This window comes from Dendropsophus ebraccatus, chromosome 1 (assembly GCF_027789765.1).
Source record: "Dendropsophus ebraccatus isolate aDenEbr1 chromosome 1, aDenEbr1.pat, whole genome shotgun sequence".
NCBI lineage: Eukaryota > Metazoa > Chordata > Amphibia > Anura > Hylidae > Dendropsophus > Dendropsophus ebraccatus.
In genome coordinates this window covers 33,151,704-33,177,544 of record NC_091454.1, presented here as the reverse complement: position 1 = coordinate 33,177,544, position 25,841 = coordinate 33,151,704, and the positions used below count along the sequence as shown (strand labels likewise).

The 25,841-nt window shown below is 42.7% G+C and overlaps 1 protein-coding gene across 4 annotated transcripts in view; it reads right to left on the bottom strand.

Annotated features, from left to right (window-relative positions):
• The window catches only part of DIAPH1 (diaphanous related formin 1), a 194,604-nt gene that overhangs the window by 20,014 nt on the left and 148,749 nt on the right, over positions 1-25,841 (bottom strand). For all 4 annotated transcript variants that reach the window (XM_069969239.1, XM_069969237.1, XM_069969238.1 and 1 more), the window contains one exon: positions 313-408. In XM_069969239.1, the coding sequence (XP_069825340.1) occupies positions 313-408 (96 nt within the window). The remainder of the gene's footprint in view (positions 1-312; positions 409-25,841) is intronic.

Below are 25,841 nucleotides of genomic sequence, written 5' to 3'. Positions count from 1 at the left end.
GTTCGGAGGCTGATCTCTTACTTTTCCCCTATCCTGTGGATAGGAGACAGGTTCATTTTTCTTGGAATAGCCCTTTAATAACAGGGTATACTACTAATAATGAAGGATCCCCCAATTTTTGCCTGTGTAACAGGCGCCATTCAGCAAGGCATCAATAAGGAATTTTTCAGCAGCTAAAACAGGATAGCTGGATAGGTGTGAGGCATAAGGTGTGTGGCCACTTTTAGTGGCTATGGGGGAACTCCGATTCAATCTGTTCTGATAGGGAATACTTAGTCACATCACTGTAGCACATATAACATAATAACTTACATAGATTCTGGGCAGTCTTTGAATCCAATACTTTGAGTTCTTTCGCCTTCTTCTTTGGCGGGCCTTTCTTGTCGTCAACTTCTTGCTCTTTCTTGCCTGTAGATGAAATGAAGGGGTTAATAGAATAAAGAAGTGGAAACTAAATCCTGTACATTTCTACTGAATTTCACTCCAGCTCAGGTTACATAACACAGTCTAAAACCACAATAAACCAACACCCTAACCGCACACCCTGGCATATAAAAGGGCACACCTGCATGGCCTGAGCTGAGGAGAACGGGTTCTGCTGCACAAGGTCACTGTGAATAGCTATAGCCTGCTCTTACATGTATGGATTACCTCACAACAATACACTTGACTAGTACTATTTAATCACAGTACAATCTGTCATCTTTGTCCTGTATTTGATTATACCGTTTATACTCTAAATGGTTCAATCTGGAACCTACACTCTACATGGAAAATATGCCGGATGAATGAAAACGAGCCAATAGACTACAAGAGGGGGTGCGGGGGTGTTAAAGGGGTTGGCCACTTTATAGTAAAATTGTTTTGTGTGTAGTATAAGTGTATTTACATTACTTACCGACAGCAGCTCCCTGTGTACCTCATAGAGCTAAAATCAGGCACACCTCCTTCAGGCTGTGCTGTCCTTCTCTGTGGTGATTCTGTCCATAAGATGGCCGACATGAAGAAGAATGTGACCATGACCCACCCCCTAGTGTCCTCCATAGGCATAAACAGGCTCAATGGTTGACACTGGGGGCGGGGCATGGTCACATGCTTCTCCATGTCAGCCATCTTTTGGACAGACTCACCACAGAGCAGGACAGCATAGCCTGGAGGAGGGGAGTCTGATTTTAGCTCTATGAGGTACACAGGGAGCTGCTGTCAGTATATACATTGAGCACACTTACTAATACTGTACACTGAATTATTTTACTATAAAGTGGCCAACCCCTTTAAATGTATATATTACGGACCTGTATCCCAAAAAGATTGGTGGCATCTTCAGTTTGTTACATACGATACAGGTAAAACATAATGTGGGGAAAACTAAAAAAATATTAAAAAGACCTGGGTGAATTTATTTATTTCTCTGTATAAATGTATAGGACTGGGCAATGTACTGTATGTCTGGAATCTCCTGCAGTGTCAGGAATAGATTGTACTAACTCACAGAGGTTAAACATTGACGGCAGTACAAGAATTCCCTATATGGACCTCTGGGCATACTCTATCATGGGTCTCCAAACTGCAGCCCTCCAGCTGTTGCAAAACTGCAACTCCCATCATGCTCGGACAGCTAAAGCTTTGGATTTGGCTGTTCAGGCATGATGGGAATTGTCTGGAGGGCCGCAGTTTGGAGACCCATGCTCCAGGTCATCATGGTCACACCATGTAAGATAATAGATAATCTGGATTTTCTTTTTTAATGATACAAAGTGATATTATAGAGATAGATAGATAGGAGTAATTCCCCTAATACTACTAGAATCACAAAAATACAGGTATCCTTAGGCCTCTATTGTGTAGTGCTGGAAGCCTGGCAACATCTGGATGGTGTTGGCTTCCTCTGGTCTAACAAGGTTTGTCAGTTTTGCTATGAAGGCTTTGTATTTCATACATTATGCATTATATACCAGGTATTGCTGATCTCATGGGTTGTTTTGCCTATGTAGGATGTGAGATGTACACTGGCACATGTTCTTCATCCTGCCAGGAAGCCATGTGCATATCCTCCAGGGAAGAGCTGGAACAATGCTCAACAGCTGCCATTCACAGCTATCTGAGGAACATGCCGGAAACAGGAAGGGACACTTCCATTTACTCCTTATAGAGGGAAACCTGTGTGTGTGTATTGTGACCCAACATGGAGGTTGTAGGAAATATCCAGGAAAAGTAATAATGTGACTAATAGCAGGATGAGGCCCCATCACAACACCAAATAAATAAATTATATATTATATACACACACACACACACACACACACACACACACACGTTTACCATTAATCGTATCTAAAATAGTAGACCCATTTCAACTCAATGCACAGAAAAACACTGACCGAGAAGAACAGGACGTGTATGGGATTCGCAGTCTAGAAAGATGTCTATGGTGATCGGAAGATTGCTCTGGGCCCTGCAACTAGAACCTCAGACCACCATGGCCAGTTGCCCTGAAGCATACATTACATGTACTGTTGCTGCCTGTCCTAGTGAATGGTTAGTCTTGCACACATAGAAGGTAAGGTACATGGGACTAGAAGCCAAAATATTTCAGCTCTGGAGAATGAAGAAACGCGTCCTGAGCAGAGGTCATTCTCTAGGACATCCATATGCATCATCTTATATAAAGTACATGGATACTGTCATTACGTTGTTCCCCCACCTGCTTAGTGACACCTATTAATGTGCTCACAGGTGCTGCCATACAACTTTATTTATCCCCAGTTGCCACTTGTTTTGCTCTGCAGGGCAGCACACAAGCATTGAGTGCAGACTAAACCACCTAAACCTAATGTCCAATAGCTGCAGATAGTTGCCAGAATATGTGTAACATCCGGCAGCTAGTGATCATCACGTGCGGGTATGGTTTCCCTCCCAGGCAATACTCGTAACATGCATTACTTGCCATCTATTCACCCCACTTCTTCTCCATGGCTTTGTTAGGTCAGAGCTGTGATCTGTGACTACTGTTTAGCTGTATTGTCTAAAGGGGATCTGAGGTAGTCTGAGACACACCTCCTGTCTCATGATTGGTTCAGACCGCTGCTCTCCCCTCCCCCTGCAGCTCCGCCTCCTCTGACTGGTGACGGTCTATGATCACAGGTGCAGGTGATCAAGGCCACGCATGTGAACAGAGCGTGGATTTCCATTATAGCAAATACAGAATGACTATAAAATACAGACTACTAATTCACCAGTGATAAAAGATGATTATAAATTAATGAAAGGAACAATCCTTAATAAGGGGGGAGCCTGGGGTGATGGTCACTTTAACAGTTATCTTTATTTATGGGCCTAAAATTACAGGCTGTAGCCAGTGGAAGTTTGTTCTATCAGTCCTATCTGGTTTGGGTCCTGTGCTAGTCCCATCAGTCCTACCTGGTTTGGGTCTTGTGCTAGTCCTATCAGTCCTACCTGGTTTGGGTCTTGTCCTAGTCCTATCAGTCCTACCTGGTTTGGGTCCTGTGTTGGTCCTATCAGTCCTACCTAGTTAGGTCCTATGTTTGTTCTATCAGTCCTACCTGGTTTGGCTCCTGTGCTAGTCCTATCAGTCCTACCTGGTTTGGGTCCTGTGCCAGTCCTATCAGTCCTACCTAGTAAGGTCCTATGTTTGTTCTATCAGTCCTTCCTGGTTTGGGTCCCATTTTAAAACTTTTGTCTGATTTTACTAGATGAAAGTTACTTTGCAGCTTTTAATCAGAAAACATACATGCCCTGCAGAGCCCCTAACCATGTGTGCACAGAATGAAAGAATTTCCATGGGGAAATCGATCATGGCAGACATGCCCCCTGTCCAGAAACCAAGAAATCACAGGAACGATAATCATATATTTATCACCAAATTTAAAGTAGATTGGGGATTATCAGATTGCGTCCTGTAGCAACAAACCAGGCACTTGGCTGCTGTTGGTGCTGTGCCAGCTGTGCGTACTGGAAAGGACCTTTGCAAATACGTTAATATAATATATAATAAGCAGACTTTTAACCCACATCAAAGGCAGATCATAGAAAGAATAATGGCTCTGTCAAGTCTCCAGAAGGAACAGCTGGCTGCCAGCCTGCTCCTACAAGTGGCTGGCACACTGCAGACAGCGGAGTGTAACATCTGCGGCAGATTACAGGGGGCTGAGCGGTCATTCACTCCTCAGAACATTAGGGCACGGGTCAGCTGAACCCAAAGCCCGACTCATGAATATGTAGGGACACAAGTACATAGAATAACCCTGTGCTCTTCTGTACAGATGGACAGGGGCGCAGTTTACGCATTGTGAGGGGAGCATGCATATCACATTTCCTTTTCATGCCATGTTTTCCGTGCACAATGCCTGTGCCCTGAGCCCGTGGTATAGGATTAGTCACAGCCCCGTCCTCTGCAGAGATTACAGGACATGCTGACACATTCCCCCCTCTCCGGCCAGCATCTCTGTGAAATCCGTTTTACAGTCTGCGTCATTCACACAAAATGGAGAGTGCACTTAAAATGGCCCGATGCGAGAAATAGCTGAAAAACTCTGCAGCACGGCTCAAGTGCACACCCCTGCTGTCCGAACGAGGGAACTGCAGGCCAGTCTTTTCTATCCAGATCCCATAGAATTCTATTTACAGATCACTTTTACAAAACAGGGTTAATTGAGATATGTCATGAATGAGCAGAAGCTTAGGGAGAGCCCCTGGGGTACAGCTTCCTGCAAAAAAAAAAAAAAAAAAAACTAAAAGCAAGGACGATTCTTTACAGACTAAAAGTAACAATATCTCTATTGATTAAAAAAAAGTGTGACAAAATTAGTGAAGCACCCCTGAAGGGAATCCTATGCTTAAAGCAGTGTGCTGGCTGTGTTCCATGCCAAGAGGCTACGCTTTATCACTCTTAATACCCCCTTTATGATGCCCTGTATAATGAGGCTATTGTACGGGCAAAACCCAAGTACAGCTGCAGCTTTGTGAGTCACCAGCAAAGTTTTACAAGCCTAGAACCTTCAATCACATAAAAGGTTAAATATAGATTCACTCTGCGTCTGTCCTTATGCCTATTAAGTATAGAAGTATACATGCAGCCAGATGGAAAACAATGTCAGACATAGAAAAGTATTAACAATCTAACCAATAACTATTCTTAGTGTGCAAACGTCTCGCAAAAATTAGGCTCTAGCTTCTGTATGACTGCAGTATTCAATATGGTGGCAGAGGTGGAAGGGTGATACAGGTGCATCCACTAGAATTTATATTAATATATATATATATATACACATACATACATACACACACACACATACAAAATCACAAAATACATATACAAACACACACATACAAACATATACATACACACACATTATATATATATATATATATATATATATATATATATACACACACACACGCATATATATATATATATATATATATATATATATATATATATACACACACATATATATATTCACTGATCTGAACATGTATACATGATATGACGTGTTTGCTGATGACCCCCAGATCAGGCAGTGTACATTGCGCAATGGCGGCCACAGCTGCACACTATACACGTAACCCAATCTGGTGATTCAGCGAGGAATGTTTTGCACACAGATATTATACTGGAGAGCGGGAAGGCTGACAGATGGGGAGGCTGGGAAATCTCGGCAGCTCAGCACATCATTGTTTCTATAATAAACATGGCGCCTTCCTGCTTTTGTCAGCGTGGAGGAGGGCAGGGTGGGGAACAGAAGGGGGGGGGGCACAGCTACATGGTGGAAAGTGGGCTGTACAGTCTCCATGGTGACGGGGGATCAGCCAATCACAGCCAACTGACATCACTGCAGTAATTTGAGCCAAACATAGCTCAACTGCACACCCCTGGTGGCTGAAAAGTAAAAATGCAGCTCAGAATGGAAATTATTATTTTATTTGTATAAAATAGCAAAAAAATACGGAAAAAATAGAGAATTTGTTATATAAAGCACAGACTGTTAGCATTAGGTCAATGTACAATAATATGGGCCAGAAAGGAAAACCTGACATAATACTACAGTCACTATAAGAATTTTAGAAGGTGCATGGTTATTAATATTAATAAATATTAATCACTGAACTTCTATACGCTGCAATAATGAAAGTTGTCATACTGTTACACTACAAATATAGTGACACATATTTTATATATATATATATATATATATATATATATATATATATATATATATATATATCATTTAATAGTGGTGGTAAATCAAAGATGAGGGGAACTGTGGATTTAAAAGAAATCTATGAATGTATGTATGTTTGTATGTACGTATCTATCATATAACTAGCTTAGATTTCCTATATAGGAGATTCAGTACTAATACACTGAGTTACACAAGCAAACAGTAACTTCTACATAATACGCAGTTTATTCCTACTATTTATTATCCATTCAAGTTATAAACTGTTGATCCTGGTAGCTACGAAAATGAAAATTAAAGAAACTTCAAATGATGTCAACCAAGATTTGACTTTTACCCCAAAGTTCTTTTAAGATGGGGAACCTGCGTCCAGCTGTTGCAAAACTACAATTCCCATCATGCCTGAAGAGCCAAAGCTTTAGCAGTCCAAAGATGATGGGTATTACAGCTGGAGGGATAAAAGTTTTATTAACATCTTCTGTACACTGTCCTGGGGTCCAATATTATAAATATTTATTTTTTAAGCGCCCTTGATTTCAGAGCACTGTACACGATAGTGGGTTACCATAAAAAAGGAGCGTAAAATCAGGAAAAGATAAATAAAATGAAATGACAGACTAATACATAGGGAAAAGGGACCCTGCCCGTGAGGGCTTGTGATCTAAAGGTCCATTCACACACATCACATTTTCAGCTGTATGTTTTTGGGCAAAAGTCGCTGAGACCCACGTAGATCAGAAGATATAGCAGGGGAAAGAAGCGTAGGCTTCTATGGGGAATACTGATGGACTGTGGGCCGGCCAGGGATTGCAGATCTCTCTTGATCAGAGTGGGTGTAGGTGGGGGTCAGCAGTGGGACCTTCTCTGATCAATAGCTTTTCACATGTCTGATATGTCAAAAGTTATCTGTACTGACACATAAACGTAAAAGACAAAACATGCAGGTGAAAGCACAATAAAGTGTGAATGGACCCCTAATGGGCCACACATGAGCCATAACAGGGCACCTACAGGGAGGTGGAAAGGCCATATTACACGCCTCAATGTTACAGGGGAATTGAGCACCACTCGCTGAATTGTACTATTACACGGAGCGAAGTCCAGCAGACTGATCACGCTGTTTTAACATGTTGAAAGACCACAATCCGCTGACATTGAGCATGTCGCCTTTAAATGTGAACTCAGGGTAGCTTCATACGTACCGGATCTGCAGCGGATCTCACGATGCGAGTTTGCAGCAAAATCTGCTGAGGATCCTGGCAGTTTGAAGTCAATAGATCACATACCCGCTGTGGAATTTTCATTCCGCTGTCAGTATGTGACCCGGCCCTTTTAACCCCCAGCATCCCGCCACCCGCAGCATACATTACCTGCTCGCTGCCACAACTGTGTGTGAGGGTCCCCTCGCTCCCCATCAGCCAATCAGTGCTGCAGTGTACAGATTGGCTGATGGGGAGCCGGGAGCCTCACACACAGCCGCGGCGCCGAGCAGGTGATGTATGCTCCGGGCCGGGGCTGCGGGGGTTAAAGGAGCCAGATCACATCCTGGCAGCAGAATGAAAATTCCGCTGCGGGTATGTGACCCATTCAATTCACACTACCAGGATCCACAGTGGATTTCGCTGCAAGCTCGCAGCGTGAAATCCGCTGCGGATCCGGTACGTGTGAAGCTACCCTAAACGATTATCTGCCTGAACAGTCGCTAATCGGCCAAGTACATACGATAATCGTTTGGTGTAAAAGGGCCTTACCTCTGCAGGTTTCTGAGTTCCTATAGAGAAATACACATATACAAATCTTACAGGGATCAAAGCAGGGCATGTTCCATCAGGGAGTATATGGGCAGATGGACAGAGCTCCTACATCCCTGTACCGGGCAGTCATGCAGCCGCAGGGCATTGCCATGTACACAATCCTTCAATGTATATACACAGAAAACTGAAATACTCTATATAGGATTCAAAGATCATGTGTATTAACCACCCACCATAATGTGAGTGTATCCTGGTGATGGTGCCGCTCAGATATACAGATGCGTGTGTGATTACCAGGTATATACCTCGGACCTCAACAAACAAAATATAAAGCTAAACTAATATGGATGATATCGATGACTATGGTGATATGGATTCCATGCTTCTACATTCCTGACTATATAGCATAACTAAGGCAGAAAAACATGACAGACTGTACTTTTTGATCCTACAACAAACCATACACAGCCATTGATGTTAATAGGAAACATCAAACCATAGACTTAAAAAAAAGTAGTGTCTTGTCACCTCTTGATGCAGATGCTGCATGGAAACTATACCAGATATCCCTTAAGGCTATGTTCACACACAGTATTCTTTTGGCCGTTAGACGGGCAGCATTTTAAGCCCAAATAATGATGGCTGTGATTGTGTAAATAACGGCCGTCATTATAAAATAACGGTGGTCTCAAAATGTCGGCCATCCTAAGAGACCAAGAGAAGGTGGTATGAGCATAGCCTAATGGTGCTATTTAAAGGTTATATAAAACACTGCTACTTTCTTCCAGAAACAGCACCACCCCTGTCCTCAGGTTGTGTGTATTACAATTCAGCTCCATTCACTTCAATAGTATGGAGATGCAATACCAAACACAAACTGAGCACAGGAGGGGTGCTGTTTCTGGAAGAAAGCGGCCATGCTGTTTTGCAAGAAAACAGCCATGTTTTTCTAAACCTGGAAAACCCTTTAAATAGGCGATCTATAAGCGGGGACCAAACTGTTTCCTAGAATGAAGGGGCTGTAGCACTTCTTAAAGGATCTGAATCTTTTCAGCATTAGGAATCCATTAGCTCTCTGGGCATGCTGGAAACTGTGGTGTTACAGCAGCAAGGAGCCACAGGTTGGAGACCACTGCATTAAATAATATCTCTGATCTGGATGTATTTAGTGATAGATAGATAGATAGATAGATAGATAGATAGATAGATAGATAGATAGAGATATACCATATACTATGACATTGATAGACACATAATATCTGTACATGTCATGTAGTAATGTAATATAAAGGCAGAAAATCCTCTGCACAGAACTGTAACACTCAAGAGGATCTATGTGTCTGCTTACTCCGCATGTTAGTTTTGTCTGCAGTGTGAGGAACAATAAAGCTTGCCTTGTCAGGAGAAAAAAAAAAAACAAAAAACAGGAAGATTTCATCATCCTGACTCACTCAGGGTGGGGCACTGGCGACAAACAAGTCCTTGCTCCATCTGGTGTTCAAAAAGGGGAACTGCAGACAATTAATACATCTATTACAAACCTGTACAAAATCAACATATTAAAGCTTATTATTGTGTCAGATGCTGCTAAAGGCACATAATAAAGAAATGTACACGCTCTACTGGGCCTAAATAAAACACATTTACTGGGAATCATAAGGACACTAGAGTGCGCTCTGTCTGAAAATAAATGACTGGACCCCTTTTTTTCTCATTGCACAATGTATACATGTCAGGAATGGGTGACCTGCAGACCTCCCACCAGCTGTTACAGAACTACAATTCTCATCATTCCTGGGTTGCCTACGCATGATGAGAACTGTAGTTTTGCAACATTTGGAGGGACGAATATCCACAAGTGTTGTTCCCCCCCCTTGCATAATCCATTGGAAATTCCATTAAAAAAAAAACTTTGGAACAGATTTGTCCTAGAGATTTTGCTAGATCTTGCCTGTGGATTTGCACAAAAAAAAAAGTATAAAAATAAATAAATCTTAAGAATCGAGGTAAACTTTCCTTTTACCATTTTACTACTACTACTTTAACCCTGCAGCCTCTCCATTTTAAGTTCCTTTGTGGGACCCCTTACAACCAGAACACACATCTTATAATGTTGGTAGTTGAGCCATACAGGGTACGGGGTGTAAGACTATGTATTTTTAGGCTGTGAGTAAAGTGGACTATAAGCATTGATGTCTATGGGGCCACGTCTACCACCATATACACCAGAAACACAGCTCGGCTGAACAAGCATTTTTTCCTTTTCAATGAAGGAGAACATGTTACTACAGACAACAAATGAGCCATGTAGATATCCAACATGGCTGATCCCTCTCCAGCTGACCACCTGTTAGGTCATCATACACCAGATCCACATCTGTTCCCCTAGGTTTAGTTCCCCCTCCTCTCATGTGTATGGCCAGTGTAGGCCATTGCTCCTATTGGTGTAAGAAAAGAAGCAAGTGTACATAGTTGTAGTCTATATGCCAGCACTGGTTGGGCTCTCTGTGTCCAGTGACAGATCACAGCTTCAGATCTTATAGAGGAAATCAAATAAAGTTGCACACTGTAACCTTTTAACCCTGTTGTGAGCTGCAGGATGACAGCACAAACAAGGGCATGTCTGTGATCCCCGCTGCACTGTGCGCAGCTTTATAGCCTGTGCGCTATACGGGAGGCCCTGGTTTCATTATCCCTCAATTACTGTCTCACAGCTGGCCTGTGAGCGGTGCTCAGAACCACGCTGAGCCGTGTTGATCAGTGTCAGTCTGCTCACCCCCCTGCGTCTTGCCACCATGTCGGTTTCTAATCAAACAGCACAAGCAGCGGGGAAGTTATTGATGCTTTCATTGCTTGCTTTTTAAGTTTCGGTAAACTGCAGGGGTTTGATTAATATCAGATAATCACTCTAAACTGGAGACTATCAGATGGTGACAAAAGTTGTTATTTAGTGGCGGCTGCACATTAGGAGTGTGTCAAGCATTAATGAGTTAACCCTGTTACTAGGAACAAAGACGGAGATGTGACGGCAAAGGCTTTGTGTACAGTACATAGAGAGAACAAAACATCATTGGAAAGCAATCCTAATACAAACCCCCCAGCAAATCAATTATGGCAACCTTTTATGTTATTTGTGGTGCTGCAGTGCCATCTGGTGGCGAAAAAGCAAAATGCAGAATAGGAAAGTAAATGTGTGAATTTATTTCCATCTATGTAAAATTTATATATATATATATATATATATATATATATATATATATATATATATATATATATATATAGTGTGCTATATTCTAGAAATTCATGCAGAGCCTTAATAAAGTATTCTGTAATGACAAGTTATACTGTTGGGTCACAGACACCCCAAATCCCCCTTATTGATTGCATCAGCGTATTGTAAGAGGCTGTAATGCCCCTTCTATACATCAGATGTAATCATTTAGTTATACAGCATGATCCCTAATAATGGACCAAATATAATATTTCAGTTTATCGTAGAGGTGTTGCTGTAATTCATGCAAATTAACATCATTTTTACTAGGGTCTAAACCAATAAGGGACTTTAATTAATGTTTATATATAAGCAGCTTATCCTAAATCACATACTTTCCTGTTTTACATCTGGTTAAAAAAAAATATTGCAATGACTAAAAAAAAATAAAAAAAATTGCATGTTCATTGTATGGTCTCTGTGCGCCATCTGGTGGTTAAAAGTAAGAATGCAGATGGAGACAAAACCTTGTATGTTATTTGGTTTATGTTGGTTTTAAGACTTACAAAAAAATACTTTAATATCAAATAAGAAAAATACATTGTAGTTTGACTTAAAATCTCTTACATATTTTTTTGTATATAAGTAAAACAGCTGAATAATAATATATGAGAGCTTTGTGTTTCATTCCACAAGTTTGAAAACATAGATATAGATAGAAAATCTAGAATACATTATTATTAAATAACAGAATATATACTGCCCTCCTCCCTGATAAGTTATGATTAATTCATCCTCAGGGTTTATATTTATAATGGAGTTAAGTAAGCAATAATTGTGCAAAAAGTGAGCAACTATGCCACCTGGTGGACACAAAATGTAATGCATGCTAATGTTAACCCTTTCTAGAAACAAATCCTGTTTCTATTATATACACCTCCAAAAGAAAGAGAACTCACTCATAACAGCCAAACTAGAATTTCTCCATAAGGAAGAGTCCCCCAACCCGTAGATCACTGTCAGTTTAGTATGAGATTTTCTCTTTCTGTCCCATGGCACACTGCCTTTAATCCCATATGTCCATATCGCAAAACAGCTTGGTCTAGATATAGTAAAATTTAGACATGGGACTATGAGCCCAGAACAGGTGCATACACATAGCTGTTTCATCTGATGAACTAGAAAGCCAATGCAATTCTAGCTCCATATTGGTCTGGCACACTTTAATAGAGGGCAACAACTGCCTAATGTTCACCAGTTTTTACTTGATCTGTGTGCATTTCCTCTTCATACTGTCTCTATTATGTGTATATGGTGCCCCAGACAGGGGCATTAGTCTGTGAGTCCCAATGGGTGACAGGGAAAAGTGTGACCATCCCAGACCATATGTTTTTGATATAACCTCTCCAAATCTCCTCCAGTATACATGTATACATATACACAGGCATGTTTAAAACAAACACATCAAACTGTTCCACCCATCCCTGCTCTCTTCCCATAGAAGATGCTGCAAGGCCCCATACACATAGGATGGACAGCCAATGACACCGGCGTTAGTGCGTTTGACAGGCTTTATTGTGTATGGCCAACTTAATGAGGATCTAACTATAATTCTCATCATACCAACACTTCCAGGATGAGCAAGATGGCATCTGGGACCTGAAATTTTTTGAGGAATTCTGGGTATCTATTGTTATAAAGGGGTACTCCAACAAAAAAAAAATCTATTGTCAGAAAGTTATATAGATTTGTAATTTACTCCTTTTTAAAAATCAGCATGCCACAACAGAAGTTTTCTAAGGGGATTTGCTACCGCTCTGGACAGTTCCTGTCACAGACAGAGGTGGCAGCAGAGAGCACCGTGTCAGACTAGAAAGAATATATCATTTCCTGCAGGACATACAGCAGCTGATAAGTACTAGAATATTGAGATTTTTTTTTAAAATAGAAGTTTACTAGAAGTAGTCACCAGTTGATTACTTAAAAATGGTCACTTTGCTTTTAAACATTTTCCCCCCATGTGATAGCCAGTGTGTTTCCCGAGGCTGCATTAACGCATTGAAATGCCTGTAACGGACTTCTCCCCCCGCCGGGGCAGCATCTGTGATAAGATGCTGGGAGCGGGGGAACTGTACAGATAAGCGCCGCGCTGTAATGTCAGAGCCGTGCGGCTGATTCAATACAGCGCAGCGCATATCTGTACAGTTCCCCCGCTCTCAGCATCTTATTACAGATGCGGCCCGGGCGCGCAGAGAAGTCCGTTACAGTCATTCCACGTCCGTGTTCTGTGCGGAACATGGAACGAGTTAATGCAACCTTAGGGTAAGCTCACGCGTACCGGATCCGCAGGGGAATTCACGCTGCCAGTTAGGAGCGAAATCAGCTGCGGATCCAGTAGTGTGAAGCGGATCCGCTGCGTGTATGGGACCCGGCCCATTTAAACAACCCCCCCCCCCCTCGTTGCCAGCCGTCCGCAAGCCCGGCCCCTTTAACCCCCCCAGCCGCAGCCCTGGCCCCGAGCATACATTACCAGCTCGGCGCCGCAACTGTGTGACACTCCCGGCTCCCCTTTAGCCAATCAGTGCACATCAGCACTGATTGGCTGTAGAGGAGCGAGGGGAGCCGGGAGCCTCACACAGCCGTGGCGCCGAGCAGGTAATGTATGCTCGGGGCCAGGGCTGCGGGGGGTTAAAGGGGTCGGGTCCTACACAGGCAGTGGATCCGCTGCGTGTATGGGACCCATTCAGCTTCACAGTACTGGATCCACAGCGGATTTCGCTGCAAACTCGCAGAGTGAAATCCGCTGCGGATTTGGTACGTGTGAACCTACCCTAACACTTAAAGGGTTATACAAGCTTAGAGAAACATGGCTGCATTCTTCCAGAAACAGCACCTCTCCTGTCCTCAGTTTAGGTGACAAAGTGAGTGGAGATGAATTGTAATACCACACACAACCTGTAGACAGGGGTGGCGCTGTAAGTTCCAACAACAAAATAGTTTTGTAGTCACACTAAAATTTTTGTTTAATCCTGTACTTTGAGAGAATTCGCAGGTGAACTTTTTGACTCCTCTTTGGAGAATAAAGTCAGAGTCAGAGTAGACACCACTTTCACGCTAAATACAGAAACCTAGTTTAAAGTCAACAGAATCTTAAAAGACATTTTTAAAAAAAACGGAGAAGCACCATAATGAGTCGCCGCACCCCTCTCCCCCCCAGCCGTCTGCTCCTCTTCCCCGTGTCTAATCAGAGGAAAGTGCCCGGCCCGCAGCTAAATGAGAGCCCAATTAATTAAAACTGATTGTAAGCAGAGATTGTAACCAGCACTGATCGCAATCTAAGGAAGCCGCGGCTGCCGTCACCCCGCTAACTGTGAGGCTTTCTATCAGCCTGCAGGGGTGAAAGAAACATTTTAATCAGAGAGGAACAATCAGATTCTAAGAAGAGATCACGCTCGGTGAACTTCCAAATTTGCTGAAGAAATTAATGTGACTGAACAAAGCGGACGCCACTGGCATACTGAGCGATTACCTGGCCCTATGTGGCTGCTAAGACGTTGCTAAACAGCCAGAGACGCCGAAGAAGAACGCCAGCAACTCCATGAAAGCCGTCTTTTCCTAAGTAAGCTCAATCTCATGTCAGAACATATCTATCTCCTCAACATCATAAACCTGCCATGTTCCTTTATCTTAGCCAACTACTGCACACGCCGCACTTCTGAGGAGGAAGACAACATTTTTTTATTTCTTTTTTTTTCCCCTCCTCTCCTCCTTTTTTTGCTATAGAAAAAGCGAAACCCAGGGGAATTACTTTATAAAAAAAAAAAAATCTCATTAAACTCAAAACCCTTCTGATCCTTCCAATGTCAAAAATGGCATCATAAATCACCGACGCCATTCTCCCAACTACAAAGGGTGGAAAAGTACCAGCGTGTTAGTCATATAATTTCAAATGTCATTTAATGCGGCCCCTTGATGTGCTCTCATTTTAAGGCAACATTTGAAAAATGGATGTAACCTGTCTTTAAAGCCTACTGAGTTCACTATGGCAACCGTCGGCGCCGCAAGGAAGCTTTGTGGGATACCTGCGGAAAGACGGAGACGCGGGCAGCGCAAGTGGCCATGCCAGACACTCCGGTGGAGCTGAAGCTTTGGCTGTCCAGGCATGTTGGGAGTTGTAGTTTTGCAACAGCTGGAGAGCCAAGGTTCCCACCCCTGTGCTAGTTTAATGGACATAAAGGGGTACTCCCTTCTCAGCTGTTATCCCCTATCAATAGGACAGGGGTAACAAGTTAATCATTGGGGGACCAACCACCTGAACCCCTACCTATTATAAGAACAGAGACACAATTGTTCCCACAACAGACAGAGTGCTCGCTGGCCCTGTGCAGCCACCCCAGCCTGCCCTGCACTACTAAAGGCCCTATTACACGGGACGACAGTGAGGGGCAAACGAGCCCGAGGGATCGCTGATTATCCGGGCAGCCCATAGGATATAGCGGCGGTCTGCTGCCGCCGATCCTATGCCACGGAGCGGCGGCAGCAGATCGCTGCTATATAAGTCGTTTGTCTTTCAACATGTTGAAAGACAAACGACTTTGACGATCAGCCGACATGAACAATGCCGGGTGATCATTGTCTCCTATTCCACGGGACGAATATCGGCCAATAATAGTTTTGTGGAATAGGGACTTAAAGGGGTTATCCAGCGCTACAAAAACATGGCCACTTTTCCCCCTACTGTTGTCTCCAGTTCAGGTGCGGTTTGCAATTAAGCTCCATTTACTTCAATGGAACTGAGGAAACTGGGAAACCCCACCAAAACTGGAGACAACAGTAGGGGGAAAGTGGTCGTGTTTTTGTAGCGCTGGATAACCCCTTTAACTCATTCTCTATGGGGTCGAACATTTGAGTTCAGCTCTCGGTGGTGGTTTGGTGGGCTCATAGAGAATGAATGGAACACCAATCACTAAAATTCACTCTAGGGCCAATTGCATCCTGGTTCTCAGGATCGGTGCGGTGGTGGGAAGGGCCCTATGCACCTCATACTGTACATTGCTTTTATACCCATGTTAAAAAAATAAATAATTTGGGGCATCCTTTCTTGGGGTCCTATTACAGTAAGTGATTTGTAAGGATTAACCATAAACGTTTATCGTTAACGTTAAATCATTCACCATATCATACAGAACGATAGTCGTTAGAAACAATCGTTTACTCCTGATCCCAGCAAAAGAAGGAACGATGTGTAATTGCCTGCAATTACATGGAACGAATATTAATTATATTCGAACGATATAGCGATTTTCCACACTATAATCGTCCCGTGCAATAGGGCCCTTAGGGCCCTATTCCACCGGACGATTATAGTGTGGAAAATCGTTAACGATTAACAATCTCAAACGAACACTATTGCGAAAGACCTGAAAACGTTCACTCATTTCCATGGAACGATAATCGTTACTTATGATCGTAATTGCGATCGTATTTCTTCGCTATTTATTCACTATTACGTTCGTATCTATTGCAAACGACGTCTTATTCAATGCGAACGTTTTGCGAACGAGCAACCATAAAAATAGGTCCAGGTCTTATAAAGGGATTAACGATTTCTCGTTCGGTCGTTAATCGTTAACTGCATTTCAACCTAACTATTATCGTTTAGATTTGAACGATTTAACGATAAACTGAACGATAATCGTCCGGTGGAATAGGGCCGCCCTCTATTGTTTCTCCTGGCAGGGTATTAATGTAAACTGACAAGTAGGTGTTATCTCACACTTAGAGACTATCCAACCTGTGTTCACAGAATAAAACTTTGTAACAGCACATGTTATTGGCAAAGGTAAAGGCAACGGCCAGGGGGATTAAAGGAGGAATGACACAATGCAGTTTAAGGCCGGGTTCACACTATGTATGAGAGTGGCTGTTCTGTAACACGGCCGTGTCACAGAATGGCCGCTGTCAGTGAAGTTCATCCCGGCCCATACTGCAGTACAGGCCAGATTAACTTAATTTCTTTTGAACTGGAATGTGGGCACATTCAAGCGCGCCCACGTTCTAAATTACCAGAGCAAACAATGTTAAGTCCGACCAGAGCCACACTTTACATTGTCTGCACTGTCAGTTTTGTACGGCCGCTACTCAAAGAATCTCATCCGGAATGTATACACTCTCGCCAGGATTCCACGGAAATCATTGCAATCTTTATTTTTTTCATTTAATAACAACCGGTGTTGCAACGGACGCTATTAAATGAAAAAATACGTTGTGTGAACTTAGCCTAAGAAGGGGAGCTGCTCCAGCATTGTTATTGTATTCGGAATACAATGTAATCCGTGTATTAGCAGAGCAGACGGCTCCTCTTTATAAGGCACAGAGAGAACTCATTACACTTCAGGACAGCCTCTTTATTAGACTGTAAATGAACTTGGCGAAAACTCCCAGAAATCTGGTCATATGAGTCTTGGCAACCGCGACGCTCGCTCCTATCGGGAGATGCCAGCAATTTCAAACATCTTTATTTATATATATTTTCAAGCCAAGACAATTGCATCCGCCTCATGTTCCAGGATACGATACATTTTTAATAATTGTCTTTACCGAGGCCCAAAATTTGGAATTTTTAGATTGACTATAAAATCGCTCTAATAATGAAAGCTCTTGAGGGAAGTGGGTTGGGTCTGACCATCTTCCTGGAATTCGGTGTGTGTTTCTGTACAGTACAACAGATCTTACTAGGAATATTATGACCCGCTTCTTGGTAGAGAAGTATTAAGAAGACAATTGTGTTTTCTCTGAAAGCCGGGGATTCTTTAGAGCTGTTTACTTGCAAATGGATTGTATAACGTGACGGGATCTGGCGTGGAGCTTGTAATATGACAGCTATTCAGCTGCCTTCTATAGCGCTTAACAGATATTTCTTAAAGTAATCTCCTCTCAGTCTTTCTATAATACTATTATATATGGATTACTTTTTTCTTACTAGACAATAGGATGATAAATATTTGTTGGCAAAGTTGATCGGCGTCTGCCACCTAGACGTCTTCTACTGTTATAGTTATAAGGAGAAAAGTGATTATTCCTATATAGTTATGGACAAAGGTGGCAGCAGAGAGCAGTGTGTCACACTGGAAAAAAATACACCACTTCCTGCATGACATACAGCAGCTGATAAGTATGGGAAGACTTGAGATTTTTAAATAGAAGTAAATTACAACCTTTCTGAAACCAGTTGATTCAAAGAAAGAAAAAAAAAACGATTTTTGCTGCAGCACCCCTTTAAGACGGTAGAAATTCTGACCACTATCAGAAGTAGAAGCTTACTTTATGACTGCAACACCTCCACACCTAGCATGGCATGGGGGGGATTTAGGATTATGTTACTACTATGGGAGTGTTGAGGCTGTTAAGCACTATCAGGCCGGGTTCATACTATGTAAAAAACATGTCCGTACTTCATAACGGGCGTAGTTTCGTAAATAACGGCCGTTGTTTATGAAACTACGCCCGTTGTTCTGAAATACGGACGTGTTTTTTACGTAGTGTGAACATAGCCTTAGGCTGCGTACACACGCTTAAGAGTTTCACTCTAGTACCCTCCCCCCCCCCCAAAAAAAAATCTCTTTATATTCTTTACATAGTGCCATATAAACGGGGGGGGGGGGGGGGGGTGATGGTAGACGCAGACACCAGTTAAACACATTTACATCATTTCTTACTGGGGGGAAAAGTCAAGGCCCTTTAGCCCATTCACAGGGCAGGTTGATATTAGGGATATACACATATAAGACAGAAGCATTTTATCGATCTCTGGCACTACAACATGCTGTGCACCATATCCTCAATGTGATGCTTCTTATAATAAATCCTTCTCATTTCTTCCAAGACACAGAATTATATCAAGTACTTTAGCACATGCTTGGAGGATATTGATTTCGCACCATCTGCTTAAAGTTGCCCAGGTCTAATCATTGTTAAAGCAGAACACAGAGCAGCTGGAGAGGCGGCAGCTGCAATGAGGGATCATCATGGCGCCTTCTTCTCAATTCTGGAGTTTGCCCATGGTTATAATAGACTTACAAGAGGGAACTTTGCATGGTTACCTGCTCATTGTTTCAATAAACGTGGCCACTTTCTTCCAGAAAAATCACCTCTCTTGTCCTCAGTTTGCGTGTGAATTGGCAGCTTAGTTCCCTTGAAGTGAAGGGAGGTGAATTATAATACCACACACAACCTGAGGACAGAGGTGGCGCTGTTTTTGTAGGAAAGTAGCTGTGCTTTTATTATTTTTTAGTCCTGGATAACCCCTTCAAACAACTATTCAGAATGTAATTCAATCTACATCATGCCCCCCTCTGACGCCTCTCGCATGCTAGGTACAACATTTACCAGTTCTCCATTACAGCTTTAGGGGTTCCTTGGGGCTGAGTTCACACTGGAGTTTTATTGCAGTACTGTCACCATACTGAAAAGTCTTTATAAAAATGATGCAGTACTGCAATGAAATGATTAAAGTAGTACTCCCCCCCCCCCCCCCTTACTACCAAAGTTGTAGGCTTTTTTGTACCATATCGCCTGTGTCCAGCTGGGAGCCTGAGCGGTTGTCCAGCTGTCATAATCTTCTTTACTTCCCGTTCCAGCTGCCGAGACACTACAAATCCCACAGGGCATGGCATGTCAGGTGGTTTGAAGCTTACTCAGGCAATCAGAATCGAGTAACAGCACGGCATGACAAAGTTATATTACTTTGTTATGTCGTGCCAGATTAGGAGAAAAGTGTAGCACCGGAGTACCCCTTTAAGTTCTGCAGTTAAAGAATGCAGTAATGCAATGAAACAGGAATTTATGGACACAGCCTCAGGAAAACAATTGTCCACATTAAATTTAAAGTGTCACTGTCGTTTCATTTCTTTTGCAGAAATCAATAGTACAGGCGATTTTAACAAACTTTGTAATTGGGTTTATTAGGCAAACATGGCATTATCTGCATTCAAAAAGACTTTATCCAGGTCCCCCCCCCCTCCCTCCTCACTCATTCACTGCTCATTATCAGGAAATCTCGACTGGTTTACATCAGTCGGGCCCTGTCTGTTCTATGGAGAGGGACTTCACTGCATTGAGCGCTTTCACTGGCAGCCGGCATAGTTTGGCTGGTCTCCCTGAGATCAGTGATCTATTTCTCTTATGGCTCTACTAGGCATTGCTCCCACCTAGCCAGAATCCTGCTCCACACTGATGAGGGGAAACACCCCGAAACAGCTGTATGTGGATGGTTACCTGGCCTTGTTTTATCCCTTGTCATTACATTGACTTATAGGGCCACTTAATATGGTGGTTTTGGTGGTTTCCTAACAGGAGCTGCCCCCTTGGCTGGGTCCTTCCCGGGGATGATATCTGGCTAGTCCTGTGTTTTGAGACTCTAAAATAAGGCTCCACAGGCTCTTCTTTTGCATTTTCATGTTTCCCAGGGGGCAATGCACCTAGGACTTTACTGCATTGAGCGCTTTCACTAGCAGCCGGCAGTGTTGTCGTTTGGCTGGTCTCCCTGAGTTCAGCAATCTGTTTCTCTTATGGAGAGGGGAGGGAAGAGGAGGAAGATTAGTCAGCAGCAAAAAGCAGAGAAAACAAAGGATTACACAGCAGGAACTGTGTGAAAGCTGCTATTCAGAGGTCAGTGCTGACCTCAGAGGAGATAGTCTGGTGATGTAGCTGTAAATTAACTCTTTGTTGTCCTGTTTTGGTGCCTCATCTCCCTCAATCCCTCCCATAGAGAACCATGAAGACAGGGGCCAGAGCTGCAAACTGCTTTTTCATGATAAAAATGCATTTTTGGTTCTTAAACAAATTACAAAGTTTCTTAAAATCGCCAATACTATTGATTTCTGCAAAAAAAATTAAATGACAGTGACTCTTTAAGGCATCTGGGGAATATACAGGTCACAGGTTTAAAGTGTGCATCTGTTTTACTATTGCAGTTAATGCAATATACACAGAGGAACGCATCACTTATTTTACATGAAATTCAGGAAATCCACCGTTGCTATAGGAAACAGACTAGCTTTCATTTATGCTTCACAGTCAAGGACGTTAACGAAAAGCCGAGCTGTCACCTGAGCCCCAGCAGTGACAGATGGATGCGGAGGTGAATGGAGAATACTTGTATGAAATCTCATTCACAGTGTTTAGAAATAGCAGCTTTTAACCAAGTTAAAAGTTCACCAAGCCATGGCAGTATTTGCTCTTTCTCCCACAGTTCTTTCAGCAGTGGCCCGCACTTACTATTCCGCTCATACCTGAGGATTGGTGGAAATCGCACAGGTTAAAAAAGTCTCCAAGAGAAAACAGGCACGAAAACAGGTCATAACCGCAACGTAAACATACTTTTAGAATGGATAAAAAGAGCTCAAGGTAGTGGCGTAAACACGCATTAGATAATGGCAAGCAATAAAAAAAATATATATATATATATATTTGCGCACTCACACAAGGAAAGACACCTGTTCATCCTGCAGGTTGTATATCAACTGAGGACAAATAACTTAAGGCTAATTATATTACTAACTTCTGCTAATTATATTATCGCTATGCATGCTTGCCAGAAGACAATGCCCTTTTGTTATGCAATAATTGAGTCAGTATAATATCACTGTGTGGTTACAGAGGTTTTGGTGCTGTGCAACAGGAGAGCTGACCATATAATGCTACTGAATGCGGATGTGCGGAGCAGCAGCTGTACGCATGCAAAGTGAAGACTTTTCCCATTCCTTGCACACTCAGGAATGGCTGTCAATCAATACCAAGCCATGGCTGTGAGCGAACAAAGGTCTGGAACTTCCTGTGTTTGGAGAAAAGACCAAATATAAGCATGGAGTGAGCATTTACTGCAGTTTGACAGGAAGGGAGACACCTAGTGGCCATATGTATAATGCGGATTAAAAATAAATCTAGGTACCCAGATTGCAACCAATAAAAACCTGTATGACAAACCATTTAAGAAGCGTAGTACACAGTAATTAAAAAAAAAAAAAAAAGTGACATTCTAACCAACTTCATTGACATATAAAAAGCCATTATAGATGAATTTCGGCTTTATTGTGCCCAGAACAATACAAAGTGAATGCGGCAAAATTCCTGTAATACAACATCCAGCTATCCAGAACTTGTTTCCAGAACAACTGCAGAGGGAGAAGAACTCCGATTCAATTTGTCAAAAGTTATGAATTGTGGAGCCGCATGACGAACATAAATTTCCTGCTAAAACTGCTGTAAATGAAATAAAATAAAGCTCGGAGCGGTCAGTTTCTTATCAGAAATCAGCAGTATATTTCTGAAACAGATCTGCGCTGACTCACAACAAAACACAGCATGTATAAGTTATGTGCCGAGCTGCTTGGGAAATGAGTGATAAAAGTGAGAGCTGAGGGGAAAGAGAAGGAAAAAAAAAATGTAATTTGAGATACAGATCTACAAGGTGAAAGAAAGGCAGCAATGCTCCCTGTAATCTGTTCACAGGAGAGAGACAGAGCAACGAAAAGGACAGGATGACACAAAAGGATTTATACAGCTTACAGATAAGAATTTATATCCAGAGCGGAGGGAGGCTGAATCTCCGGGAAGGTAAACTATTTTATTAAATAAGTAGTTCTTCTGAGAAACTTCAGCGACGGCCGCGGTGACGACTTTACATAGAAATGACAATGTGACAGGGTGGATTTATTAAAGGGCTTCTACGGAAACAGACACTTGCAGCAAATGGCAAAGACGTTTAAAAAAAAAAGTAAGCAAAGTTTTACTATATGGTGACCCTCTTTACTCCGACCGGCATTACTCCTATGTGCCAAACGATAACCAAGAGTCTCTGACGTCAGGCAACACCAGCACCGCCAGTCCCTAAAGTGATGGGTTGGTTTGATATTTCGATTGACAGCAGCAGCAGTCCCATCCACTTACTGCAACATAGCTTTACTCGGGAAACAAGGCTGTATTGTGGTGCACCGGCACAGTGGAAGACAAGAAGAGAAGCATTGTTGGGCAGCAAAGATTTGAGAAAGGGCCATAACTAGTGATGAGAGAACATCGGAAAAAGGTCTGTGTTCAGCCATGTGGCCAAACACTTGGCATTCCACTTCTGGCATCTAGAGAAATTGGATGCCACCCAAGGAAGCCCTGGAAAACATGAATACAGCCTATTGCTTTGTCTATGTTTTCCTGGCAGGGCAGAATCCAATTTCTCTAGATGCCGAATGTTTGGCCACATGGCTGAACACAGACAATTTTCCGATGTTCGCTCATCACTGGTTATGGGCCTCTCTCAAATCTTTGCTGCCGAACAATGCTTCTCTTCCACTGTGCCGGTGCACCACAATACAGGCGTGTTTCCCGAGTAAAGCTGTGCTCCAATGTTCGCTCATTACTAACCATAACCACTTTGTGCTCAAACTTAACACTCTCTTTAGGTAGATATTGGACAACCAATAATATACTGTAAGTGATCTCCCCCCCTCACTTTACAAGATACGCTAACCAATTATTAAAAAAATATTCGTTCTAAATGTTGTCTGTGTGGTGCTCTGTAAATCACGCTACAATATGTCCCTCTTGGTTTCAAACAACACTATTAGCAAAACCACATTTTTCAGCTAGAATCACTAAACATGTCAGGTCACTGTAGACCTGGTCCTTAAAGAAACCCCATTACCACAAGTCACACTGGGTTAGATCAGGAGCAAGGAGGCCAAGCCGTTAGGAAATAATGGCTGATCACCTTTGCAAGCTGCAATTTAGGCAAATAAAATACAGTTACTGCCACGGCGCCACCTATCAGTGACTTATTGAATGTGTTTTTTAATAAATGGTAAGTGCATTGAAGTGTCTGTGGTCAGATTTTTGGCGCATTTGACAACGCCGATAGGTTATTAACCCTTAGGGGGCCAGTTTTCATTTTTGCGCTTTCGTTTTTTCCTCCTCGTGTGTATAAGGCCATAGCGCCTGCATTTTTCCACCTAGGGACCCAAATGAGCCCTTATTTTTTGCGCAACCAATTGTACTTTGCTATGGCAGATGTAATTTTTGCCTAAAATGTGCCAGGAAACCAGAAAAAAATTATATGTGTGGTGAAATTGAAATTTTATTGGGGGGGGGGGGGGGGGGGGGGTTACTCCGTTCGCCCTAGGGTAAAACTGGCTTTTTATATATGTTCCTTAAGTTGTTACGATTACAACGATATGTAACATGTATAACTTTTATTTGATTTGATGGCTTGTAAAAAATTAAAACCTTTTAAAGAAAATATACACTCACCGGCCACTTTATTAGCTACACCTGTCCAACTGCATGTTACCACTTAAATTCTAATCAGCCAATCACATGGCGGCAACTCAGTGCATTTAGGCATGTAGACATGGTCAAGACAATCTCCTGCAGTTCAAACCGAGCATCAGTATGGGAAAGAAAGGTGATTTGAGTGCCTTTGAACGTGGCATGGTTGTTGGTGCCAGAAGGGCTGGTCTGAGTATTTCAGAAACTGCTGATCTACTGGGATTTTCACGCACAACCATCTCTAGGGTTTACAGAGAATGGTCCGAAAAAGAAAAAACATCCAGTGAGCGGCAGTTCTGTGGGCGGAAATGCCTTGTTGATGCCAGAGGTCAGAGGAGAATGGGCAGACTGGTTTGAGCTGATAGAAAGGCAACAGTGACTCAAATAGCCAACCGTTACAACCAAGGTAGGCAGAAGAGCATCTCTGAACGCACAGTACGTCCAACTTTGAGGCAGATGGGCTACAGCAGCAGAAGACCACACCGGGTGCCACTCCTTTCATCTAAGAACAGGAAACTGAGGCTACAATTTGCACAAGCTCATCAAAATTGGACAGTAGAAGATTGGAAAAACGTTGCCTGGTCTGATGAGTCTCGATTTCTGCTGCGACATTCGGATGGTAGGGTCAGAATTTGGCGTCAACAACATGAAAGCATGGAACCATCCTGCCTTGTATCAACGGTTCAGGCTTGTGGTGGTGGTGTCATGGTGTGGGGAATATTTTCTTGGCACTCTTTGGGCCCCTTGGTACCAATTGAGCATCGTTGCAACGCCACAGCCTACCTGAGTATTGTTGCTGACCATGTCCATCCCTTTATTACCACAATGTACCCAACATCTGATGGCTACTTTCAGCAGGATAATGCGCCATGTCATAAAGCTAGAATCATCTCAGACTGGTTTCTTGAACATGACAATGAGTTCACTGTACTCAAATGGCCTCCACAGTCACCAGATCTCAATCCAATAGAGCATCTTTGGGATGTGGTGGAACGGGAGATTCGCATCATGGATGTGCAGCCGACAAATCTGCGGCAACTGTGTGATGCCATCATGTCAATATGGACCCAAATCTCTGAGGAATGCTTCCAGCACCTTGTTGGATCTATGACACGAAGAATTGAGGCAGTTCTGAAGGCAAAAGGGGGTCCAACCCGTTACTAGCATGGTGTACCTAATAAAGTGGCCGGTGAGTGTATGTTCCTTAATTTCGCTCCATTCCCATGCTTATAGTGCTTTTATCCTTTGGTCTATGGGGCTGTGTCAGGTGTCATTTTTTGCACCATGATGTGATCTTTCTATCGGTACCTTGATTGCGCATATACGACTTTTTGATCGCTTTTTATTACAATTATTCTG